Source organism: Hyposmocoma kahamanoa, unplaced genomic scaffold, assembly GCF_003589595.1.
Source record: "Hyposmocoma kahamanoa isolate Upper Pololo Valley unplaced genomic scaffold, ASM358959v1 303, whole genome shotgun sequence".
In the NCBI taxonomy this organism is placed as follows: domain Eukaryota; kingdom Metazoa; phylum Arthropoda; class Insecta; order Lepidoptera; family Cosmopterigidae; genus Hyposmocoma; species Hyposmocoma kahamanoa.
In genome coordinates, this window is record NW_020653784.1 from 818538 (window position 1) to 844739 (window position 26202).

At 37.0% G+C, this 26202-nt stretch overlaps 1 protein-coding gene across 2 annotated transcripts in view; it reads left to right on the forward strand.

Annotated features, from left to right (window-relative positions):
* Window positions 1–18283, forward strand: part of LOC113229327 (lachesin) — a 98801-nt gene extending 80518 nt beyond the window's left edge. Inside the window, exons 7-11 of one of the 2 annotated variants that reach the window (XM_026462881.1) lie at window positions 3363–3537; window positions 6629–6738; window positions 7250–7312; window positions 7762–7923; window positions 17239–18283. In XM_026462881.1, the coding sequence (XP_026318666.1) occupies window positions 3363–3537; window positions 6629–6738; window positions 7250–7312; window positions 7762–7923; window positions 17239–17306 (578 nt within the window). In that variant the 3' untranslated portion in view covers window positions 17307–18283. The remainder of the gene's footprint in view (window positions 1–3362; window positions 3538–6628; window positions 6739–7249; window positions 7313–7761; window positions 7924–17238) is intronic. The other variant, XM_026462882.1, reaches the window with a different exon arrangement.
* Window positions 18284–26202: the final 7919 nt, after the last annotated feature.

Sequence of the window (26202 nt, forward strand, 5' to 3'; positions counted from 1 at the left end):
GCCCGTCAATCTGAGACATAAGTTGACTAGTCCCATGTGCCTGTGATTTCACTAGCAATTTTAACAATTACAGTCACTATCACAAAGCAACCCTCCCGTGAAGTCCAATGAAGGCATCCATATCACAACGTACAATATTTTTTACGTAACAGCCATTTAAACGTCCAAGTGCATCAATTACATTGAACGCTGTGATTGTGAAATTATTCCGCCACCGCCATTGCAGTGCCGTTGAAGCGGTTAACGAGTGCGACGAAATCAAACTGCAATCGTAAACCCCCTTATTTATAACCCAAATAAAACCGCCCCCAGATAACGCCATAAATATTCGCGTCTCATACAAAAATTATGGTCTCCAACAGTAATGAAGTCATCCACAATAACGGCATAAAGAAACGGGAACTTGATAAATATTTTAAAACCGACGAATATTAAAGCGTATCACGAGGCACGGGTAATATTCTTCGTGAAAATTGCCACCATAAACTCTTGGAATGTGAATTACGTTCTCAAAGTGTGGATTTTATTATCTGGCGTTATGTGAAAAATGGTCGCGCGTCGACGGCGGTCGGGGGCGGTGGGGGTAGCCGGGCCCTATCCATCATTATTGAAACTTTATAAATTGCTTTCTTTAAGTTTCCAATAACTAGTCTCCGTGGACGGCCTGTTGCTGGCGATTGATGAAGTAGGTACGCCCCCAGGAACTGACAATTCTTTTGCCGCTCGACTGGAATAGAAAATTCACGACGTCGTGTTCGCGCGTCTCTCAATGGGATGTTGAATTTAGTTCAATAATTTTCAATACGCTTTTGTAGTGATTCATCTTTTGAAATGTTACACTTTGCTTTTTGGTTTACTTCCTTCCCTTGGATTCTTTATCTAACTCACGATGTTGAATGAGTGTGTGAATGATGCGCGCCCAAAACATGGTTTACGAAAGGTGCAAGTAAGCAGCACACAATTTTAAATTTCAGATGAATAACTTTACTTTTTTATTTATTGACAATTATACACAAAATTGAATACATCATAACGTACAAGTAGCTCGTCAATATTGCGGTGATATGAGAAAAATGTACCGCATGTGATCATAACAAGGCAAAAGTATTAGTTAATTAAGGCGAGTCACCGGAGAAGAAGCGGGAAGAAATTTTACAAAAACTATACGATACACATAAAAGGGTATTTATTGTCTAAAGAATGTATTAATCTCTTCCACGATAAGATGCACTGCGCCCGATCATATAAAATCCTGAAAACAGGCTAAAATAAAAATCTAAAACGAATAATTTATGAATAAAACATCTAACTTTGCACATCATTTTTATGTGTAGATATTTATCTTCAAGTACTACAGAGAACCTGCTAAATTTTGGTTTTCAACTGAAAAGCCCTGCAGCTATTAAATTCACATTTATTATAAAATTTGAAAATTGCCCAGCGGTTTAACGAGGCGCCGCGCCTCCCGCTAACTCCGTCAGTCGCCATCGGGCGCTTGTCGAAGTCGGATCTGTGTCAAATTTTCTCCGCCTGCTCTTATTTTATTCATGTCAATTTCCAGCGCACGAATTGCGGGACGTGGGGGGCAGCCCCCCACACCTCACCTCCTAAAATGTAGGCTCGTGTTGAAATATCTCGCCTTAAGTGACAGTAACTATGACAAAGTCTATCGTTTAACCCGATCTGTTTTTTGTACTTTCGAACTAATTACTGTGAAAATTGGATATACGAATGAACTGGAATCAACGGACGGTATTATTTCACTACCAGTCAAATTGAAAACAACGAATAGTGAATAGGCCAGTTTTCAATCCACGAACGTTTCGTATTCAATTCTTGACTAAATAAATGATAAAGTTTTTTCCCTTAACATCTCCCTTGCGGTTATATTCTGACATATATATATTAAGGAGTATCTTTGATTTCTTGGCCGTGACATTAACTGGAAGTAAGGCGTTATATATTTTCCTACATAAAACTCAGCATTGTTTCCGATAGCAACTTAATTTAATTCGTACTTCTGCCACGAACAAATCTATCTGGGTCTCACACCTTTTTGAATTAATAAATAAGGTAAAGTGCTGAAAGTTTTAAATAAAGATTTACACGGTTCGTAGGGTTTTAAACCTCAAATTGCCCGAACGCATTGTTTGTGCTACAAATAATTTGTTAGTATCCCTTGAATTTCCCCACAGAACAAGCCCATGTCGAAGTACGGATGCCATGACCTCTAAAGCTGTTGACATAAGTATTGGTATTTACTAGATTAAGTATCTTTCAAACGATAAGAAGAATATTTATTTTTATTTAAAATAAGAATCAAATTTGCATATGGTAGCACAAAAAACCCCGAGAATCGTGTAAACTTCTGTAAACTCTTAATGTACTGCCGCTGCCTCGTATTTATGTAAAGAATAATTATAAACTTTTTAAAAGGACATGAGACGTTCACAATAGAAATGTAAGGTACGTACCCAGACAGATTAATTAATCACAGTTTTACTAATTAAGTTACTACCAGAGACAATCTGGGGCCATGTGTGTAATAAAATATACATGTCGGAACCGTCAGGATTTAGAACTAAATCTTCAGACATCGTTATCGTAACACTGTATATTTTAATCACTTTGAAATTAAATAGCAATTTCTCCTTTCTATTAATTTTAACCATCAAATTAGGCACTAGGCGAAATGTAGGACAGTTCCTAGGTAGAGTGTGCAGCCCGAGAGTCAAACCACCACTCTTTCCTCTCTCGTCTACCACCACCGTTTCCCACCCAGACTCGGTTGAGGTCACACACTAGGTATATGTCTGTGGTCGAGGTCAACCGGCAGAGAGAGCGCGCGATACACTCTATAACCTACAGGGGGCGTTTCCGACATACATATAATACTGCAGTACCCTCTGTACTATCGTATTGTCTGTACCTTCTGTACCTAGCACAAGCAATTATTTTGCTTAAAAGGAACTGCCCAGCCAACTTGTTGTATACTGGATTTAAGTGAACGAAAACAAAGCTTTTTATTTTATTTTGTTACCCCCTGATATAAATAATAATCATTTATTTAAACGTAAACTGATGTTATGACTGGGAGATAAAAATGTCTACTCCATTATAGACTTTTGACTTTTGAAATTTGACTATATAATTGATTTGACCTAAAAATTACATGAATCTGTAATTTTTTTTTAAATTTTACTTCTATTGCTACATGACATTACAATAATTTACTATTACTTTTAGCATGTATAATTTAATTAGTCTATTTACATTATTAACATTGTTTCAGACTAATTAATACATCAATCAACCTTCTTATTGTTTTAATCAACAATCCTGATCAGAATGTATTGTTCCAGTCTCCCCAATGATTTGGGTGCCGAACCAGCTTGTTGGGGCGCCAGCAGGAACCGACGTCACGGTCGACTGCCACACCGAAGCCCACCCTCGTGCCATCTCCTATTGGGTGTACGATAATGTCATGGTGCTGCCTACCAAGAAATACGCCGTCAATACCGAGGAAAATTCTTACAGGTACATTTAATTAAGGCTTGTTCTACCAACGTTCAGTGCTGTTGTTTTGTAATTTTGATAACCATTATAAAATCGTTTAATACATCACTATTCATAACGAAATTTTCTTTTTCGACACTCTTGGCATGGCGGTATATCGCATGCGATATGTGATCAACCTCCTCGTGACATATTTATCGCAGATACAGCTATGTTACCATTATGAAAATTTTATTTTTTTATTGTGAATACTGAATCGTTAAGATACCGCACTAGTGTCGTAATGATAAAATTACCGTGCACAACTGTCAAAATATTTTAAAATCAGCTGTGATCTTGCGGGGCCATGTTTGGCACTGCGATATACTTTCGCGGCCATTGGTCCTGCGCGCGCACGATTCGTCAAAAATTTAACGTCACGGTGCTCGCCATGTTCGCTATAGCCATAAAATTTCAAAATGGCGGCTAAATGTGGATATAATAGTTTCATCGCGGCGGCATGCTGCAGGGGCTGAATTATTTATATATTTTCCGTGTCAATTAACATATCACACTCTTAATAATAAAGGGACGATATAAAAATAATTTGGAATGTTAACATTGAACATTAAATACCTTATTCTCAGTGGGTTAAACAACAATTTTTGAAAGCCAAATATCGTCTTTGATTCTAAAAACGTGTTGCTACATGAATTGCCCAAAAACTCTACAGCTTTTCTATCTGTTTATGGTTTTTATTGAATTCAGTTTTTTTTGAAGCTTTATATTGTCGCCAAGGCTTTGTGATTGTATTGTTTTTTTTAACTGACAAGTACGTTTTTATAGATTGTGTGTTGTAGTTCAGTTGGTAAGGTTGGGTTATGTAACACACTCTCAATAATAAAGTGGTAAATTTCGAAAATAAATTTTTGAGAATTGGCATTATAGGTATCTATTTTTATTATAAAATGTAATAATGTGCTTGACAGTTTAGGAATGTAAATGTAATACACGGGCAGAGTTAGTTTTAATAAATTGTTCTATTAGGTAATTACTTATACGTATATTTTTTACGCACACACTTATAACCCCGCATTAGGGAAACCACGTGTCTGTCGCTGGTGCCATAGATACACACATAGACAACCACAAATTACACTCATACTCACGAGTCAAATAAATAAATAAAAGTAGGCCAAACAAATATTTCTTCCAGCCCGGGAAACGAACCTAGGACCTCTGCGTGACAAGCCAGTATGGTAACCGATCGGCTATGGAGGCAGTTTCCATCGATTTCTTGGGTTTTTGTGATTGTTACACATTGGAAATGAAGCTAATTTTTCGGACGTAATTGCATAGGTACATTTGTACCATATTTTGTAGACAAGTTTTCCAAAAATGTTTTCTGATTTCGTCATTATAATATTAAGATTGCGATTATGATAATATTTTTTTTATAAATTATAATTAAATATAATCTAATATTACCAACTGAAAAAAGTAGCACACAATCAGAATTGAAACGATCCAATTAAAAAGAAAATGATCCACAAACACTTAGTGATAGTATAAATCTTAAAAAGAATGAGGTATATAACAAGCATTTTCCGAAGTAAGACGGTATTTGACATTCAAAACTTGTTATAGTTTGACCCACTAAGAATAAGACATAATGTTTCAACCTTCAAAGTTACAATCCATTCACGCATCTAATCGCTCCACGCCCACACTAATATAATAATCTTGATCACTTTCACCCCAATCGAGCGATCGCTGATCGCAGACAGCCAAAGATCAATTACGTTAGTCGACGCAAAGGGCATAACGGAATGTAACAGCTCGTTGTTTACGACCCAACGGCCATTCCGGCCAATCTGTGCTGATCCCAGCCATTAGTGGCCATTATATCGTTTATCAATGACCGGAATCTCATCGTATTTATACACACCCAAAACAATCGTTTCCAATAACATTTGCTCTTAATATTTTACTAAAAACTCAACATAATCGACCTATACACATCCAACTGCCTCGTTACAACAAAAGTCTCGTTACACCACGCTGGCTAAATGCGGGTTGGGACTTTACAATTTTTGTAAGATTGTGAATCTTCTCATCACAATATTTTTCTTCACAAGACGTAATGCTTAAATGTGCGTCCGGTGAGAATAATTTCATTCTGTTTTCGAAACGTTTGTCTTTGCTCTATACAAAACAAAGGGCAGAGATATTTAGATTTATTCAGTTTTATACTGAAACGTGGAAGGGTAGTTTTTTAAAGATAAAGTGGTTGGAGAAAAGTTATTTCTATCTGTTGTATGAAATACAATTTGTGTTCGAAGCGTAGTTTATTTTTATTTGCTGTTGAACGACGGCTTATCAATAATTCATAGGATAAATGACAAATAGAGCAAAATTTATTGTTTCCCCTTTTAATATGAAGTCTAGTTTCGTTTGCACAGTCTCTTGCTTTTTAATCCTTCGTTCCTCTTCCATTTGCGAGCAGCGGTAGCCTAGTGGAAGTGGAACAGTTACTTTTCAAATTAGAAGTAAACGATTCGAATTCCTATGGCATATTTTGTTTTATAATGACAAGTGACGGGACGAACAAGTATTGCGCCTGATCATAACATTTGCAGTACTACTTGGAGCTGTAAATCACGAAGATCCGGGAGCTGCTTTTGTCAAGTTGACAGGTTTCTTGAAAACCGTAACACAGCAATACTCACATTGCTGCTTGGCAGCAGAAGTAGGACAAACTTTTTCTAACAAACCTATGAATTTAAATTCTAGGTTACGTTATATGAACACTTAGTAGGAACACCTATTGCTAACTTTGAAGGAAAACATCGTGACGAAACAGTTTAAGTAGCTTTACGACTTTCGGAAAACATTAAAGTCCCCAACTCAAACTGTCACACTGGGGCAGCGTGGTGGGCAATGACCACCTTAACCTTGTCTTTAGGAGGTAGGAGACCGTACCTTGGAATTGGATGTGTAACGAGTTGACGATCATGATGATACCTTTACGTATGAAAAGATAGCCATGCCAATTCGAGCTTAATAGACGGAAAAAGCATTTATCGATGTCTATGTTCAACGGCAGCAATAAAGAACTGTATTGTTGTTGCAGAGCGCACATGAAGTTGACCATCAGGAACCTGCAGACCGGTGACTTCGGCAACTACCGCTGCATATCCAAAAACTCGTTAGGAGAGACGGAGGGCTCCATCAGATTGTACGGTAACTAGCTCATTTATAAGTTTATGTGTGGAGATGTTAGGAACATCTTAACGTAGTTAGGTAATAGCTACGATTAGCACTTAACTAAAATATTGAATAACGCGGAGACGTTAAATGGTTTTAGTTGATTCAATTACATAAATAGAGAAAAGTTTTTGAAGTGGTTTGGGGATATGGAGCGGATGAATGAAGGTTGAGTGACGAACCACATGCCTAGAGTGAAGGTGGATCGATCAGATGAAACCGAGAATGTTCTTAAAACGGCTGGAGGGAATAGTAAGAACAATAGAATGGTACGTAAGGAAATACTAATTAATGTAAGTAAAATATTAATGACGCAATCGCACAACCCCGATAACAATCCAGAGTCGGATTATGTATACATGTATGCATGATTCAATTTGCCGAACAATACTCATGCCAATGTATTTCCACAAACGAAGTTTAGAGTATATTGTTTAAGTGTGTCGAAAATTAACAAAATATGCTTAAAGGTTATTATTGTTTGCAGAAATCCCAATGCCGTCGACGTCCCCCAAGGCGACGGAGATGAAGAGCAACACCAATAAAGAAAGTAAGAGATATATTCCTATCTCAATTATCATCGATACGTCGCTCACTTGAAATTAAAGCTTCATTCAGTTTACTTTTCGACGCTTTGGTACCTGTCGCTTTGCAACCGTTCGTATCTGATACCACGAACGCAAGAATTTTGCTGTACCAACCGACCGACTACACGACATATTTATCAATCGTGCATGGAAGACTGCGATCGGCATTTAAAGTTTTGGCTTTAGTTAACTGCTGGTGAATGATAGAACCCACAAAGCGCCGTTTATTATTCGTCATTCGCGAAGCGCCCGGTCTAGAGCGACAGGAAACGCTCACAACTCCGTTTCCCCCTTCCGTGCCCGGCGGTCGCCGCTTCGAAGCAGAGCCGGCCCAGTCCGCGAATCCGAGCACCGCCGGTCCGACCGAGAACCCTTCCCTGTGCCGTCCGCGCTAACGTGCGCCGTGTTGCAGCCGCGCGGCGCGCCAACGCCACGCGCGCGCGCGAGCGGGCCGGCGCCGGCGCCGCCGCGGGCTCGGAGCGGCCCAGCGTGGTGCGCGCGCAGCTCGACCGCGCGCCCGACCGCGACGCGGCGCAGCACGTCTTCCGCCCGCCGCACACGCACCCCGTCTCAGGTACCACGCTTCGGCCGCTTGCGTCCGGGCGTCGTTCGCTCTAGGTCGCCACGGACGTGTCCAAGTCTGCGACAGCAATTGGTAGTCGTCGATGAGCGGCGATCGGCAAAAATAAGCGACGTCACCCTTTACTCTACTAATATAATACATATTTAAGGAATAGTTTTGTCCCTCCGGAGTCGCACACCCGAAGCTAAATTAGTTTCTACAACTAAAACACGTTTTAACATTAATCGAGCGGCGGCGGCCGCTACGTAATTCGTGATTCATTACATGAACCGTTCGTTTCCAAACAGCAATTAAATTGCTTAATATTATTATTAAGTTGTGAGGGAAACAGCGTGCGAGCACGGGAATCAAAATCGCAATAAACTAACGATTGGCCGATTGATGGTGTCGTTCGTGCAGAAGATTATTGAATTACGATATCGGGCCACGAATATTACACATCGGGAACACGCGATTACTACGAATAGTTCCAAATTATTATTAGTATTATTGATATATTTATGACAATTCAATACAAAACTTTATTAGTCTTTAACTTCCAGATGCGACAACAGCGTTCGAAAATATTCGCGGGCTCTGAATTTCCCGATGTGTAATATTTACGGCCTGGTACTGTAATTATTCTGCAAGACTTTAAAATACTAAAGCTAATATATACGTTGATGTAACGAATGCTAACAGCGAAAAGGAACCCAAAATGAAAATTGTTTATTTATAATGAACAGTTACAAACACATTTCATTATGATAGGCTTCTTTACAATCCACTATAATACACACAAATAAAATTTGTCATAAAATTAAAATAACAAATCATCCCAATAAAACGTCGGCGCAAATAAATAGAGTATATTCATTTACGCTGTAATAAAATCGTTGTCAGTTCAAAAAAAAAATTCACAGACGTCAATTATTATTGTTTCACATGAATACTTTGGTAACCCGTGGTTTTGCAACTCCATACGAGCGAGGTCGTAAAGCCCCTCATTTCAGCACGTACACTAGATTCTCACCTATAGCACGCTCTTCTGGCGGAAGTCCCCAGTGACGCCTGAGCGGAGGCTCTTACCCACTTGGGCGCCCTCAGGCACTCCACTTAGTTTTAGCTTAGCCATCAGTGGCCAACTGCAAAGCATCAAAGATAGGTAGTTTTGGAGCTTTTGTGACACCTCTTCTATGCTTTTTGAATTCATCTTTATTACGAAAACCATTGCCCTTAAAATGTAATCCGTAGCATGGAATAAAACACACAAACCCGTGATAAGCTGCGAGCCTTTTGGAATACTGGGATCTAAAATTAAAATTTATATGGAGCATATTAATTTCTGTTCGTTTTCGCATGTAGACAGTGTTATACATTTCATCTAATATTTTAATTATTCAAGCCTAAAAACAAGTCGCTTTTACTTATGTATTGAACGTAAAGGTTAGTTGATGTATTAGCAGTTGTTGCTTGTATTCTTATATCTTTTTTGATATATTCGATCACATTTCTGTCTGCCCCGTTTTGACTACTTGTAAAAGTTAGAACTTACAAGTTTTCTCAGTGACAATGGTAAGGTTTGTATAACTTAGGGTAGGACCTGTTACACTTAGTTAAATCCTACTAAAATTTGAAAAAAAAAATTTAGATTGACCTTTGAATTTTTGTTATTGTTATGTGTTGACACTTTATATTATGCCCGTGGACTACTCTCCGAAGTGCCCTTATAAATTTACATTCTGTGTAAGTAATGACTTAAGTCTGTATTGTAAGCCTGTATAAATAAATAAGTTTACCATCATCCACAAATATGACCAAGGAACACTTGGTATTTGGGAAAATCATTCACAAAGAAGGACACTAGCGGTCTCAGGACGCTACCCTGTGGGACTCCTTATTACACTGTTTTAGGAGTGGTAGCAATGTAATATCTACTTTTTATTTTAGAGATACTCGGTTGATATGAGTTATTGCCAAATGACATCCCAAACCAACCCTGATCATAGGCGCTTGGGTGACATTCTTAAATCGATTTTGTTCATCTCAAAGGTCTTCGTCCCGCCCCGATCCCTGATTCGAACTAAGATAAACCTGTCTATCATTCGACGGGATTTAGTATTCCCTCAAAAAACAACCGAATTACTCGTACGCAAAAAGCTAACGCTTACAAAGGCTTTTGAATAATCGCATCAAAAAGCAAGTGGAGCCACAAGAGGCTTAGTCTTTGTATTCTTTGTAACAATACGCTGCATTATTAAGGCGTCCCCTTTAGCGGTAAAAAATAAATGCTTGCGTCGCGAGGTTACTGCGCGCACTTCGAATGTGGCACTTTTACTGGTGCCAAGAAATATAAGGGTTCTTGAGAATGTAGTTCCAAATTTATCTGCCTTATTCCTGAGTTCGTACGATTTACAGCACGGCTCCGATCTGCCTCTGCATAAATGAACCAGACTACTTTTTATATTCGTTTTTGTGAAATCAATCTTTTTGTTCTTTAAATTATGCTAATATACTTACATTTTGTTACAATATTTATCACCTTCAATTTGCTTTGCTAAATACGAAGGATTCTATTCAGCTATTGTAAAATATGCACTGACTAGTCAAAGACTTCGCCGACTTTCAGCATGTGATGAACATGGATCAAATATTAATATCAATCATGCTGATTTGTTAGTGGAAGGACATGGGATCTTATTTGAAGCCGTTAGTGACGTCACGCATTTCTAGAAGGAACACGCGTAGTGAATAACCTTTTATCGGTGCTAGACTGGTGCGGTCGAGACCCTCGCGGGCTTCGGTCTCGGCCCGTGTGCTCCTCCAAATACAGATTAAACATTCAACGAGTTCGCATACACACTTAACCCTCATAAATATTCAGCGCAGACCGCGTACAATCAATTCTTGCTGCTAGAGGTGGAGAGGGTCTTTAAATTTTCTTTCTTGCGGAAATACTGCTACTGTAGTGTAGGTGAAATTTTCTGGAGGAACGTTCCTTTCGACAATGATTTCATTCATCTTTAATCAGAGTATATTTATGCAAGCTTCAAGTAATACACATAGAGTAAATGAAACCTCTAAAATGCGGAATTATTAAAAGTAAAAGACAAAATAGTTATTGCAATAACTATAAAATGAGTACTTCTACATGTAGTCCCAGCGAACACCGCTACTTTGTATTAATTGTACTCAGAAGCACGCTACTGTTTTGTTCACTTCAATAGTATAAGAGCTCTCATGTTTGTATGATCAATCTTCTTCTAGTACGAATATTAGTATATGGCACTGAACGGCACTCAAGCCTTTTAGATCATTCAATCATAATACCGATGCCTTGCAACTTCAAAAAGTATTGGGTTGTTAGTGTTATTTGCTATACGCATTTTGTCATATTTCCGGAAGTCGCTGAAACACACCACTTAGTGCAGTTAGTGTTTGGCTTCTCAATCGTCATTCTTCACACCCCTTGCTGTTTACGTCGCTGTATTACATTTTCACTTACAATTACAGACCTTTTCTTTCAACTAAACTACCGTTAGCACACGCCAAAAACGTATCACAAAATACGATAGAAACTCCAGAATTTCAAACGGGGGCATCAACCGCTCTGTGTACATTACGTTCTTGAAGTTTATGTAAATATACTCTGCCTGTACCGATCTCTGTTAATAATATTCCCTTTTTGTGTGTTTCTCATCTCATCTCCCTTTTTGTATTTTCGCTTGCTATCAAATTATTTTAAAGTAGATATGCTATTTTCGGGTTGCCATTTGATACATAATACATATATATATGTATCTATATATAAATTGTTATATATAAATCTTTGTTTACATCAAATAGTATTTTAAGTTATTATTGTTTTTTTTTAAATGTATGTGGTTTAAGAGAGATGATTGAGGTGATGAATGCACGTGGTGGGAAATTAGATGTTGTGCTGGTGTCAGAGTGTATCGCGGACACTAAAGTCCTCTAAATGGAATGTGGCGGACTGGTCCCAAAACAAGATGTGTATCACCCTCCGCTGGAAATATCAATTCCTCTCAATTGTAATAATAAGAAGACCAGTTGATCGAATTGATCCCAGTTATATAGACTTCCGGCATGATTGGAATTTCGGTAAAGGTAATTATAAGCTTCTTCACGACTTAATCACCGAAGTAAACTGGCAAGAAGTCTTAGATGCGGTAGACGTTGATACCGCTGTGGAGAATTTGTATAACATCTTGTACTGTGTTTTTGATAGGTGTATGCCGAAAAAGATACGATCAGGGAAGCCCAGTAGATGCTACCCAGTTTGGTTCACAGCAGACTTAATCAGAGATCTGAAGCGCAAAAGCAATCTTCACCGAGAATGGAAGTCCACTAACAGTAAATCTAGTTACTCTAAGTTTGACAAAATTACGTCAGACGTGAAAAAACAAATATCGTCCGCCTATGATTGTTAAATAAGTCGAATCCAGGTCATAGTAAAACACATTCCACGTGCTTTATGGCAACACCTGAATAGTCTGAAGTCAAGATGCGGCTTCGTATCTCGTGTGAAATTTGAAGGGAAACAGTGTACCGGTAGTGAGGTAGCTAGTGCGTTTTCAAGTTTCTTCTCTGGAGTATTCTTAACTGATATTCCCCATCTCGATCCAAATCTTCTAAGGGCCAACAGTCAGAGTTGCAGTGCCAACTATATTAATATTGCATATATATCCATGGAGGAAGTAGAGATGGCCATAAGACGTCTTAAAACTAATTGCTCGGTAGGGCCTGATAACCTGCGTGCATATATTGTAAAGGGGTGTAAGGAACAGCTTAAAATCCCTATACATTTTATCTTTAATCTAGCAATCTTTTCTGGAATATATCTGCAGCGCTGGAAACTCACGAGGGTAAGACCAATCCCGAAGTCGAGTGATACTGACAATGTAGAGAACTATAGGCCAATAGCTGTTCTGTCAACTCTAGCCAAGTTATTTGAATCTGTACTCATCGGGCCTTAACCCCACAAATTAAGCCTTTTTTGTGTGACTCGCAACATGGCTTTAGGTCAAATCGCTCTGTTAATACAAATCTATTGGTTTTAGTCGACATAATTTCTGATCATCTGGACAGGAGTATCCAGGTTGACGTTCTCTATTTCGACTTTTAAAAAGCCTTCGATCGTGTAGATAAAGACATGCTTCTAAGCAAGCTAGATCGAATTGGCTTCTCCCCTAAGATGGTTAAACTTTTTGCTAGTTATCTACGTGATCGACAACAGTATGTTCGGCATGGATGTTTCGTCTCTGCTCCATATCATACTCGATCCGGCGTTAGCCAAGGTTCAGTCCTGGGTCCTCTCTTATTTAATTTAATGATCAACGATCTGGAATCAGTTCTCGTTGGTTGGTCGTGTCTGGGACAAAGAGCGCTCGTTGTCTGCTTTATGCTGACGACCTCAAATTAGTGTATGGGGTGGAGCACACAGCCGATTGTGAACCTTTACAAAGAGACGTCAATGCTGTGTTCCAATGGAGTGTGGATAACAAGCTCATTTTCAATCCGGCGAAATGTTATCTCTGCACTATTAGCTGTTCACGTGCTCCGTTACATATGCAATATGTGCTTGGGACTGATCCAATTAACCGCGTTTCTATAAAGGATCTTGGTGTAGTCTTTGACTCGCGCCTCACTTTTCACGATCATGTCGTGACACTTGCTGCCGACTGCTTTCGAAGACTGGACTTTGTGATCCGCAACGTCAAAGACTTTCAAGATTTTGGTGCTATATGAATGGTCTATAATGCTTTAGTGAGGAGCAAACTTGAGACGTCATCGCTTATATGGCACCCGCATGAAGCTACGTATACATCTTTGATAGAAAAGGTTCAAAAAGCTTTCCTTAGATTTTTCTACAAAAAAATGTACGGCTATTATCCGTTTTTGTACCTGACAAAGTATTTACTGGGGACTCTTCAGTATAATTCCCTTGAGGTGAGGCGGAACAACAACCTGCTGGTATCTGTTTCTCAAGTATTACGCGGCGGGTCGGACTGTCCTGAGCTAGTGGGACAGCTTGTAAGGCTCTTTGTCCCAGACATTCCTAAAATAGTTTTAAGAGCGCGACGTCGTGAACTATTCACAGTCCCACTGGTGCGTACCGTATCGCGCAGGAACTCACCACTGCTCCGTGCCCTCGCAATGCTCAATCAACTCTTGGCATCAGCACCGGAGTGTGTTCTGTTTGCATGGCGATGGGCGGCTGTGTGTTATGAATGCCTGAGATTTTGTGAAGCGATGGATGATAGTAGGTCAAGTATTTTTTGGTTTATTTTTCATTTTTATTGTTATTTTTTAATTAGTTTGGTTTCACGGCGCATTGGTTATGGAACTGTAATGCCGTGTAAACATATTTGCAATAAATAAAATAAAATAAAATAAATATATACTAAATATTTGAACCGAATATTTATTTTATTGAATATCATGATGTTTTTGCTACCATGATATTCATACAGTATATTTTTTGTGAAAATACTCTTGTTGGTTTTATTAATGATACAAATACAAAGAAAAATTCCTTCGATCCGACTAGGCTCGAACCAGCGTCTGTTGGCTCAACGTGGCTATCGCTCTTACCGACTGAGCTGCAGTTTGAGCTAGCAGATATTACGAATTCCCTATCTGCTAGTTGCAAATCTTTTCAGATTTAAAAATTAGGTAGCCTGCACGCAAATACACAAATAATTGAAAATAACACCACCAGTACAGGCAACTCTACATGCTCTAGGAAAAGTGTTTGAACAGTTATATGATATGATAACAAATATAGCTGGGGAACACTTTGAATAAATATAAGGGATCTATGCTAAAGATTACCAATGCGGGTTAAACATGAACGCTGAATTTTAAGCATCCATCTACGTGATCGTTGTGAATACATCTGAACTATTCGATTAAAAAAAATTACAAATGTATTATAAAATAATCTCAGTACAAAGTACTATAAAAACCGACCACAAAAGTACGTGGAATTCCATATAATTACCAAGTTTTATTGAAATCGGTTACCGAAAAGTACGCAGACCCGGATTCATCCCCTAGTTCGCCACTATACGGGACTTGACACAGGAGATAATAAAAATTGGTTCTCACTTCTCAAAATGTAACGAGAGAAAACCTCGTTGAATTGGAGAATAGCAAAATCAACCATTAAAATAATTGCTCCTTATAATAAAATTCAGGCGCTGTTTCTAAAAATGAATCTTCATGAGTGACCCTTAGAGGTGGATGATTTTCTTCAAAATTAAATGAGACCACTATGGAGGTACCCTCTTTCCAACAAAAAAGAATCATGAAAAATGGTTCACAAATACCGGAGTTATCGCGTATGTATACATACGAAAAAAAAAACGTACAGTCGAATTGAGAACCTCCTCCTTTTTTTCAAGTCGGTTAAATAGATGTGCTATAATGCACAGTACAAAGCGCATGTATACTCAAATTATAAGTTATAAAAATGTTCACGGTTATTCACTAAATTCTTATAAACTATTACAGGTTTCTCACGACGTGATCTAATGAGGCATTACCTTAATCTCAGAAACAAAGATAAACATGCAAACCCTGTGCTCAGATTTATCAAAGTTAGTTCGTCTATTTGTAATGCACTGTATAAATTTTCATGGTAAAATTCCAGAAAATATACAAAATTTATCAGAAAAACTCCTTAAAAATCACATTACAAATATTATGCTATTAAGAAAAATTACAAAATCAATGATTATATAGATAATACGAAAAAAATATTTAACTCACATTGACTTACAATTATTTGGACGTCGGTTCCGCGCTAAAAAGTGTCCGAACTTATAGGGCGTTAAAATCGTATACAGAGCGTCATTCACGCTGTAGTCTTCGTTTGTTCGACTGACAGCGAAGCAAGCAAAATTAGATAGTACTGCGATGACATTACAATTTAAATTCAACGTTTTAGCTTTTTCATATTCCTTGAAATGTCACTACATTTGAATAGGTTGACTTGGGACATTTTTTTCGTGGTTTTTGTATTAGACCCGTCGTCCATTTATTTGTAAGTCAATGTTATCTCAGATGAATTTGACCTACGAATGAGTAGTTTTAATCTATGTAATAATTGGAAGTGTAATTTTATTTGACCCTACCAATAACATTTACATTTTTATTCTCTTATTTCCTAGAAACGTAGTAGACACCTCGGCGCGTAGGCCTCTCCCATTCTCATCATTCTTCTATAATTCTCTGACACTGGCTTTCATCATCCATTATGGTGCTGCTTTTTCTATTAAAATGTCTTTCCATCACTTTCTCGGCAGATATTTATATTTTATTTCGTTTCCTTGAATCCCTTCAATTACTCTTTTAGTCCATTGATCATTGTCTATATACTATCCTGCTCATTTCTGTTTGAAAGATTATATATATTTGAAAGTTTTGTTCTTTCCCTGGCTGTTCTATTCTTAATTCTTTCTCTTTGTTGTGCGTCTAACATACTTTTCTCCGATTTTCTTTCAAAAATGTGTACCTTACTTTCATTGACTTTTTTCAAAGCCCAGCATTGTCAGCCGTACGTATATTTATTTCTTTATTTTTTAAGTTAAGTTCTCCAATATTTATTTCGAGCACTAACTATTCTTCTATTAATTTCGTTATTAGTGCAGTTAAAAAAAAATATTTGCCGCAAATACATAGTTATTCAGATATTCTACTTTTCCGACTACTACGATCTCTGGAGCGTGTTCTTTCTACCCGTAGCGTGTAATTAATTGTTCCGAAATATCGGGAAAATAATAATCATAAACAAATTATTACGTATGATGTCATAATATTTGGATATAGTTATGGCAATAACACTCGTTACAACTCCAAACACCGCTAAACGAATGTCAACTAATTTGATCATTCCTAAACGACAGCAGCTCGTTGGTCCAATCTGGGACCTGGGTTGAAGATCTCATATTTTCCAAGGATTGCAACCATTCTTTATCATCCTGGTTTAATCACGATGTTTTACTTAACCGTTGCAAGTGCTATTGCTGCTAAACATTCACAAATTCAATTGAAAAGACACAATTGGTGAAGGGTTTTGCCAATCGGCGTAATCGGTTGTTGCTCAGGGTGCGCTAGGAAAAGATGGGTATGTCGTGCGGGAAGCCTCTTTCCGTGCACTCCAAATTATGCTTATTATTGGCCAAAATAATAATTCAAGAACTAGTTCCAAAGACGATAGACTGTGTTATATGTTTTGGTAATTAAATTACGTTTAGAACGTAGTGTATAACTTTTGTAAATTGCAACGTTTATTTGTTCCAGGCACTAGAAATCTGCGCTGTTGGCGGCTGTCGCTCCTCGCTATCGTTATTATAATCCAAATTGTTTGATTCGTCAATCGTCAATGATTTTAAACAAAACTAAACACGTTTAGGGTCATGTTAATTTTAAAAACATTTGTTTTATATTATATTAACGAGCAAAAAAGTATGAAAACGTATTTTGGATGAATGTTATAATAAAAATGTTAATTTATATAACCTAATAGAAAATGAAACATATCATCCTACTGTTACGTCATATCCTGAGTGAAGATCGATGATATAGTGAGAATTTTATATTTGTATACAGACGACGTTACTTTTATCTTCCTGACGTTAACGTACGAGTAATTTTGTACACACGGCACATTAAATAATTTGAGGCGTGATTGTGTTTACCACGAAATAAATTATAATTTTCCGATATATCCCCATTTGTCGACCTCGGTGGTGCAGAGGTTAGCACAGTGGACACTGCATGTGGAGGTCTCGGGTTCGATTTCCGGAATGATGTATTTGGAAAATTTGGGAACTTTCTATATTGGTTCTTGTTAGGATTTCTGGGTAGTGCCCCGAAGTGACTTCAGGTGCTCTGATACCCATTATAGGGATTTTATAGTTTGAGAGCAGATCAATGTTTGTTTAGGTACAAGTTGGGTATTTTATAATAAAGTTTTGTAACTGTAAGTAAAAATATTACTATTTTGTTTTCAATTGGAGCGTAGGTAATTACGTAATTATCGATGCTTTAAGGAAAAGCTTTATATTCATGATTGTAACAAGAGCGAAAAAAGCATTTTGAGAGTCGTGCCGGTTCGTATGACGCGAAACGTCACGGGTCGGCAACGAATCTTTCTTAGCTTTCGATCGCGTCCATAATCAAATGACGACGGCCGATCGGCAGGTCGGATCGACGGTCGGTCGGGCGTTGACGTCATAATTTGGCTTGATACACCAAATGTGGTAAAACATCATCGCCTCAAACTGATTTCATGTCAATAAGTTTGAGGACTCCTTAAATCTGAGGCTCTAGTGAAAAGGGGTACAAGTAAAAAAAAAACAGTTTTACAAGGAAACGTGAAAAACTCTTAAGCGTTAAGTGTTTTTCATTTTCATTTTTCCTTGGAAAGTTGGCTTTTTTTAATAGTACCCCTTTTCACTAAAGCTATAGAAATACGCGCAGCCTTTTCTTGTCTCCGCTTATTTCACATATAAAACAAAAATCAGGTATTCCGTCAATCTTATAACCAAATGTCGTGTGTACAAACTCCATTAATATCTACTTTCATTCCTACGGCTTACCAACGTATTAATTATTTATGTTATCTTCTGATATTGTATCGCAGTTGTTTACTTTCAGGAAAAAGTTATAAATTATCAAGAGGTAATTCTTCCTACATACCTCTGCCTCCTTTATCTTCTTCGATACGCAGTCTATGTACTATGTCCTTCCAACGATACTCTAATATTAAATGTATTTATTATATTCGTTGTTTGTGACGCTCGCCATCGCCGTGCTTAGCATAGTTCGATACACGAGTGTCATTGTCTCTCTCCCGACTGACTTAACTAACATTAGGTAAATTTTCGGTTTAGTATTTTACTATTGTATTCATGGATTAAAAATATTTTTTTTAATATTAGTGGACGTATTTTACGTCTTAGCTAGTTGTAACTAGACAAGTGCGCAAATTATAAAATCGGCGGCGACGTCGTGCTATGATTTTTCGACCAGCAGGCGGCGTGAATGACGTAAAATCGGCGTGGGGCATAATGTTCAGTTGTATAAAAGAAACTAAAACATTGTTAATCTTTGTATTCATTTTTTTACACTTTAACTTGTATTATTTAGCGCGTAGGTATCAAATATAATCCATTTTTTTAAATAAACGCTCTTAATGTAAAACTAGTACGAATACATACTTAATTTTAATTGTAGGATAAAATTGTATTGATATATGATAAATAATTAACAAAGAAACTAATAAGTCATTAAAATAAAACACATTTTCTCCACGCCGATTTTACGCCATCATGTTCGGCGGCGGCATGTAAAAATTGGCGGTGGCATCGCGGCGCACATGTATAATTACAACAACAATGTCAGATATTACAGTTAGTATTTTTTTTATGATACATAGTGACGGAACGAACAACTCGAACAAGTGGCAAGCGACACGCCCGTCAATAGCAGTTGAAGTGCCACTGAAAGCTAAAATAGCAAACTTCTAAGGGGCACTACCACTGCGCCCGTCACACTGAGGCTTATAATATGTTGTAGAGTCCCTGTATGTGCCTGCAATTTCACCAGCACCCTTACCCTTCAAAACCGGAACGCAGTAATGCTGACACCACTGCTTGGCGGCAGAAATAGGTAAGGTGGCCGTACTTCCCTGGACGAACTCTTTCACAAGGGGCTCTACTGCAATAAGTCTGGAAAGTCTAGTCTGGAAAGGGGCGATATTATACCGACTGTGTTTTGTCGATTGTTCCGATTATTAAAAAAAAAGTCCCGAGTATAATCAGCGCGCTATGCTTCGGGCACTTACCCGCCGGTGTAACAAATATCATAAAATAAAGACAAAATGTTTGATCACCGGCTGAAGATATTTATAATGAAAAGCAAATTCTGTGAATTCAGAATTTTTTAACATTGAGTTAAAATAACATCGCAATTTCTTGACATTTCGTTATTTATTATTCTAACTGAACAAATCAATATGGTAATGTTAAAAATGTCTTGTATTATATTTGTATTGCTCATTGATAGCTAGCTGATCGATAGCTTTTGTTATATTTTACCCACGAGCGGCAATAACGGGCTTACGGAATTTTTGCAATCGACAAAACACAGTTGGCTTTAAAATTTATTTTTATTTTAGTACCCTCTCAAAGTTCTATGTGCCAAAGAATAATTATTAGGAATCTATTATTTTGATACATTGATTTAAACGTTCACGATTTTCACACATTATTTTATTTATAATTCGGGATTTAATCCCCTACTGAGAACCCTAGTGCACAAGTAAATAATGAAGATCAAGTGCGGGTAGTTAGAAAAACTCGCACGACTAGAAGATGCTGACACCCGCCTCTTCAGTCCCTTCGAGGCCATGGACGTTGCAATATGTCCGAAACGTCGAGGTAAATAAAATATGTTTTATACGTGATAAGTCCCGAATTAAAAATCAAATATTATTTTAATGTCATGAATTACGTTATTGAAGTTATAAGTTACTCTTTCCTTTGTTACGAATTGTTGAATTGTAATGTCGATTCAAATAGATATTATCCACTTAGTATAATCGAGTAACCAAGCTTGCCCCTCACGCTTGTCAAATAAAATGTAAATAAAAAAGTGCACAGTAAGAACGATAAATTTTAAACTATTATTGTAACGATTAAAACTTCATATTTAATATATAAATATATATATAAAATTTGTTAATCGATCGACCTAGATATACATTAATGTATAAATTGTATCTTGTATTTTAAATAAGAAATATATCACCAAGTTACATGTGCGTAACCTTATTGTACAGATTGTGTGAGATTTTGAAGATGTAAATAAAGGTTATTAAATTAGTATAAAATTATTTGATGTTGCTTCATTGACCAATTCCGAAAAATGCGATGAAGTGATGCGTGGAGCGACCGGCGGCGATAAGAGTAATTAAGGGGCTGGAGGAGCCGGCGGGCCCGAGGCCGCGCCCGCGCCGACAATCTTATCGAGCCCCGTCGCTCTGACGGACGTTATCGACACTCGAGAATCGATGTGCTCTTTAATTGATTCCCCATTTTCGCCGGACGCTCCACAATCGGCTCTTTGTCTTTTTCGCATCGAAATTCAGCCCAAGTAAATCCCGGCGCTAACGAATTTTATTTAAAAAGAATACGAACCCGGCGCGGTGAAAAGAATAAATACTGTTTTCGCTAAAGCGGCTTTCAGTTGCAAAAACAAGGCGTGCCGAGATGCTTTACCAACGATTTATTTATTTACAAAGCCCAAGGAAAATAGTATATAATGTGATAAGGGTGGTAAGTCCGCGTGTGTTCTGGTATGACAGTTTTTCTGACTGTTTCTTTTTAGCAAGTATACAGAATATTTTGATTAGGTAAACATATCCAATGTAAACAGGTGAGGAAATAAAGTAAATGCTATTTATGTTGCAATCGCAGCTCGTTACTTTTCAATATATTTAATGAGCCTTGAAACCGTTCAGAGTTGGCTCCAAAATAAGAGCTACGATAATTTTGTCCACTGGAATTCGTATAATACCTTCATCACAACAATATGCTAGATTTCCAACAGACAAAATAAGAGAATAAGTTTTAATGGGGACCCTATTAATATACCGCACTTTTAATACTATAGTGTATAAACTCAAAAAGTAGTTTCTCAGAATCGATGAAAAAGGAATTCCCGTGAAAGATCTTTAAACTTAATGTATCTATGGGTTATAATTTATTACAGACATTTACACAATTTCCTACTTGCCAAGTATATTTACAAATAAAAGCGGAACAATAATATTTTGAAAATTTTTACATTCAGTAATGATACAATCTCGAAAGAAACATCTTAAAAGGTTAAGGTGTAATTGAGCAATATTTCAACCACCACAACACACAAACATACACGCACACACACACGTACGAACTCAACTAGTTACAGCGTATCCAGCGCCTTCACAAGTATCATCCCGTTCCTCCATCACGCATAACGGGTACCTAACCACGAGAGTTACGCGATAAAAGATGTATACTCAAAATGCATAAAGATTGTAGACAGGTTATCGAAACAAATCCGCACCTCTTGATTGACACAGGCCGCTACGCGCTGCATCACACTGGCCGCCTCTGCCCCCACCGCCCCGAACGTCGCCTTCGCATCTGGCACTTATAGACGCTGCGGAAGACAGCAGCGCTTCCATCATCATTATTCATTTAACGAACACGATTCAGGCGAATGTAAGTCTTGGAATCTTCAGCTTAGAATGCAGGCGATCCAAAAGCGAACAGTTGTCAGCTTCCGGGGCACGATATGACCCCAGAGCGAAGGTATTTTTCTACTCTAAATCTATTTTCTAATTTCAATAAGGTTTAGAGTTTAGCTTAGTTTATCCGAAATTTTTTCTTGGCTGCATAAATTAATAGTGGCCTATCTAAAAATCAACCCAATTCATCAGGAAGATGGCTTAGAAACAACTGAAGCATATGCAAAGTGCAAATGCTTACCAATCATACACCAGTCCTTGCTATTACTTATTCATTTTAATCCATTTTTAACTAATAACAAGCGAGGTGTTATTTATCCAATAAAATTTAGCACATTCTGAAAGCAGCTGTGTTACAAGACTAATATAAATTATTTTGGTCTGAGCCACTATTCTTGAAAAGCAGCGAATTATACTTCTCCTTGAGCAGTGGTGTAAACATTGACCAGTACAAGTAAAGGTTGACGTTGTACTGCCACCTCACCTATTTTTGCCGCCAAACAATATTGTAATTACATTACTGCGTTCCGATTTAGAAGAAAGCTGGTGAAATTTCAGACACATGGGACTTGTCAACTTATATCTCAGGATCACGCGCGCAGTGGCAGTGCTCTCTAAGACTTGTGCGATTTAAAGCTCTGAGTGGCACTGCAAGTCTGGATAGGCCTGTCGTCCACCACAAGGCGACTTGTTCGTCCCGTCACTTTATAAAAAATAGTCCGCAATTGAAAAATTAAGTTTGCAATTGCTCGTGTTCTATCTCAAGTCAAACTATTATTATTATTAAGTATATCAAAGATCAAAATAAGGTTTTGTGGTCGCATAAAGGACACCTGCACCTACTCGTTATGCTACTCAATAAGGTACACTTATTTTGTCTTTTTTTTTTAAATTTGGAGACTCGAGTAAGGGAATGTTAAACATTACTGTCACGCATTTTAAAAAATATTGAAGTTGCATGAAAAGAATTTAAAACTTGAGATTAAATATTCCGAATTGTTAAGTTTTACCATTGGAGGAGTAAATATTATATTGACAAATAAATTTAAAATTATTTACATAGTATGAAAATGTGTACAAGCCAAATCCAGCATTTTTGTGAAAAGTTAATAAGTAACAAAATAGCAAGGTTATAATTGGCTAATTTTGAGGTTAGTTTTCTTTATCCAATTTCGGTGGCTGTTTTTATTATTTCATTATTCTAGAATATCATCATGAAGTAATACATAATATATTAGTGTAGTGTCCTGAAATATTATATAATTATATTTATAATTCTCGATAATGTACTCGAATACTTAAGTAACTAACCTAAAAATTATTCAATTATGGTCTCTTTGTATCATAATTTTATCCAAGTTAAACCCTTATGTAACATGGTATTTGTCTTTACAACCATTCAAATCTTATAAAAAAGAGGTTTTAATATGCATTATGCTTTGCACAAGAATAATCAGAAACATTTGTCTACGTCAAAGAGTACTGGCAGCCACGATAAAACGTTCTAAATTTGAAAAGTTTAAATTTATTGAAAAAATATTCGATTGGAATTTAAAGATTCTTAGCGTTGTGTTGTGTCAAAAATGGCGGGTTTTTGTGGTAGAGTTTTTTACACGAGTTAAGTTACTAATTATATTTATTATAAATTAATAACATTTACAGTTTCATTCTTTGTTATCTTTTTAAGGCTGTGGCTCTTCAGCCAATGCTAAAAAATAAACAATAATAATTGTAAGCGTTGAGTGGTTGGATGGATATTATATAGCTACACTAGAAATTGAATACGCTGTGGAAGACCCGCTCAGGCTCAGGGGCCTAAATTAGTCCGTGGGCATTGTTAAGCAAGATTGAGGCTTACCCAAGTTGTGGACTCCTGTGGAGTGGAGTAGAGTGGTATTTTCTGATGAAGCCAGACTCTCTTTGTTTGGTGAGGATCAAAGACGCAGAGTGATGAGAAGACCTGAAGAGCGATATGCGAAAGTTTCAAAGAGATTTCGCCGTACCATGGAGGATCTTTTATCTTTTAACCAGGCATAACTTCCGAAGATCGTAAGTACGGAGTTAGTTTTCATTAAAAATTACTCTTTTAATGAAAACGGTATATCTGGGAAATCCTAACTCCTCACAGAACAGAATACAATAGAAAACGTTTATTTGCCAGAATACTGTAATTATACAGATCTTAAATAAAAATAGGTACAATGTATGCAACCTGCAAGCAGGTATGCAAATATTAATTGAAGTAAATATTTTGGCCTCCAAAATTTCAAATAAATTAGTATTTCTAAATTCTAAATATTCTTTATTACATAGAAGCAACATGTCGTAAGCCATTTTGTCAATTGTGATTTAAACGTAGGTCCGTGTAGTAATTTAAATTCATTTGGTAAACTATCGAAGATCTTTAAGCACATATTGAAGCAGTTATTCTTATAAATTAATTTATGGCAACGAGGTGGTGTAAAAGATTCATGATTACAGTTTGATTATGGCTTGCCTTTGTATCATTTCATCACATGTTTTAGAATATAGAGCATGAGTGTTCACAAATACACAGATGTCCCTTACATACATGCATGGCAAAGGCAGTATGTTCTATTTTTTGAAAAACGGTTTGCAGCTATCATCGAACCGCGCAACATAAATCGCTTGAAGACATTTCTTCTGAACTTTGAACACTCTCTTTAAATCCACTGAGTTGCTATGAAACGTAGCCGTGATAGGCCGTTAGCGCCGCGTCTCGAGAGACAAATCTATTTAGTCTCATGCAAAATTGTTTGATGTGTTCCTTCCAACTAAGGTGTTTATCGATTATCAACCCAAGAAAGTTAAATGTGTTAACTTCATCTATAGGGTCGGTATTGTAGTGAATTTTAGTTGGTATCGAATTTGAATTATACGATCTAAGTGTCATAAATTTAGTTTTGATTGTATTAATACGTAGGTCATTAATATCTATCCAACTTATTACACCTGTCAGCGCTTTATTTATGTCGGTTTCAAACGTCGCTATGTTTTCGCATTTTGTTATAAGAGTTGTATCGTCAGTAAATTGTATACATTTATGGTCAATGGTATATGGAAGGTGGTTAATATAAAGAAGGAACAGTAAAGGACCGAGGACGGTACCTTGAGTTATTCCAGTATCAGTAGTTTTAAAGTGTAATCTGATGATTTGTTTGTTAAGTATATATTGTGTTTGTTTTTGTTACTCCACTTATTTCTGTAAATTGTGTTCGATATATTTGAAGCTTGTGTAGAAGCTTGGAATGATTAACAAAGTCGAAGGCTTTACACGTTTCTAGGAAGACTGACATTACAGGAGTAGAGGCGTTCATGCTTTCTAGTATGATGTATAAAAAATGAAAACATGTAAGAGTTGTAAAGTTAGTTTAGGGTCCACTGATAATCAGCGTCACAGCCTTTTCTCGGCAGTGACATTAGCTGAATGGATCCTTTTACATACGCTTTTACATTATCTTTGTGGTCATTTCAGGACTTATAATAATATGAACTAAGATTTTGTTTTTAATTCATTTTTTTTCGTTATTCTATTTTATTTTTGGTTTAATTTAGCTTCATCTTTTTTTTAATTTCTTACTGTGTGTTTTTGTGTTGTGGCGTTTTGTAATAAATGGTTTGTATTTTATTCTATTCATAAAGTTAGTTCTGTTATGCATAGTGTCATTCTTTATTTTCTTTCTTTCGTTAACAATATGGCGGTAGCTTTATTATTTTTATACTCATTATTCTTATATAACGGATGTAATGGTGATTTGCATATTTATCCTCTAAACAAGTTTGAATGTAAGAACGTGGTCACTAAAAGACTATTGATTTTGTCATATGAGGAAACCGAAAACCTCCTTCATGTTCCATTATAGTTAATTCCCACACGCACAAACACACACTCTCACTCACACACACACACACACACACACACACACACACACACACACACACAC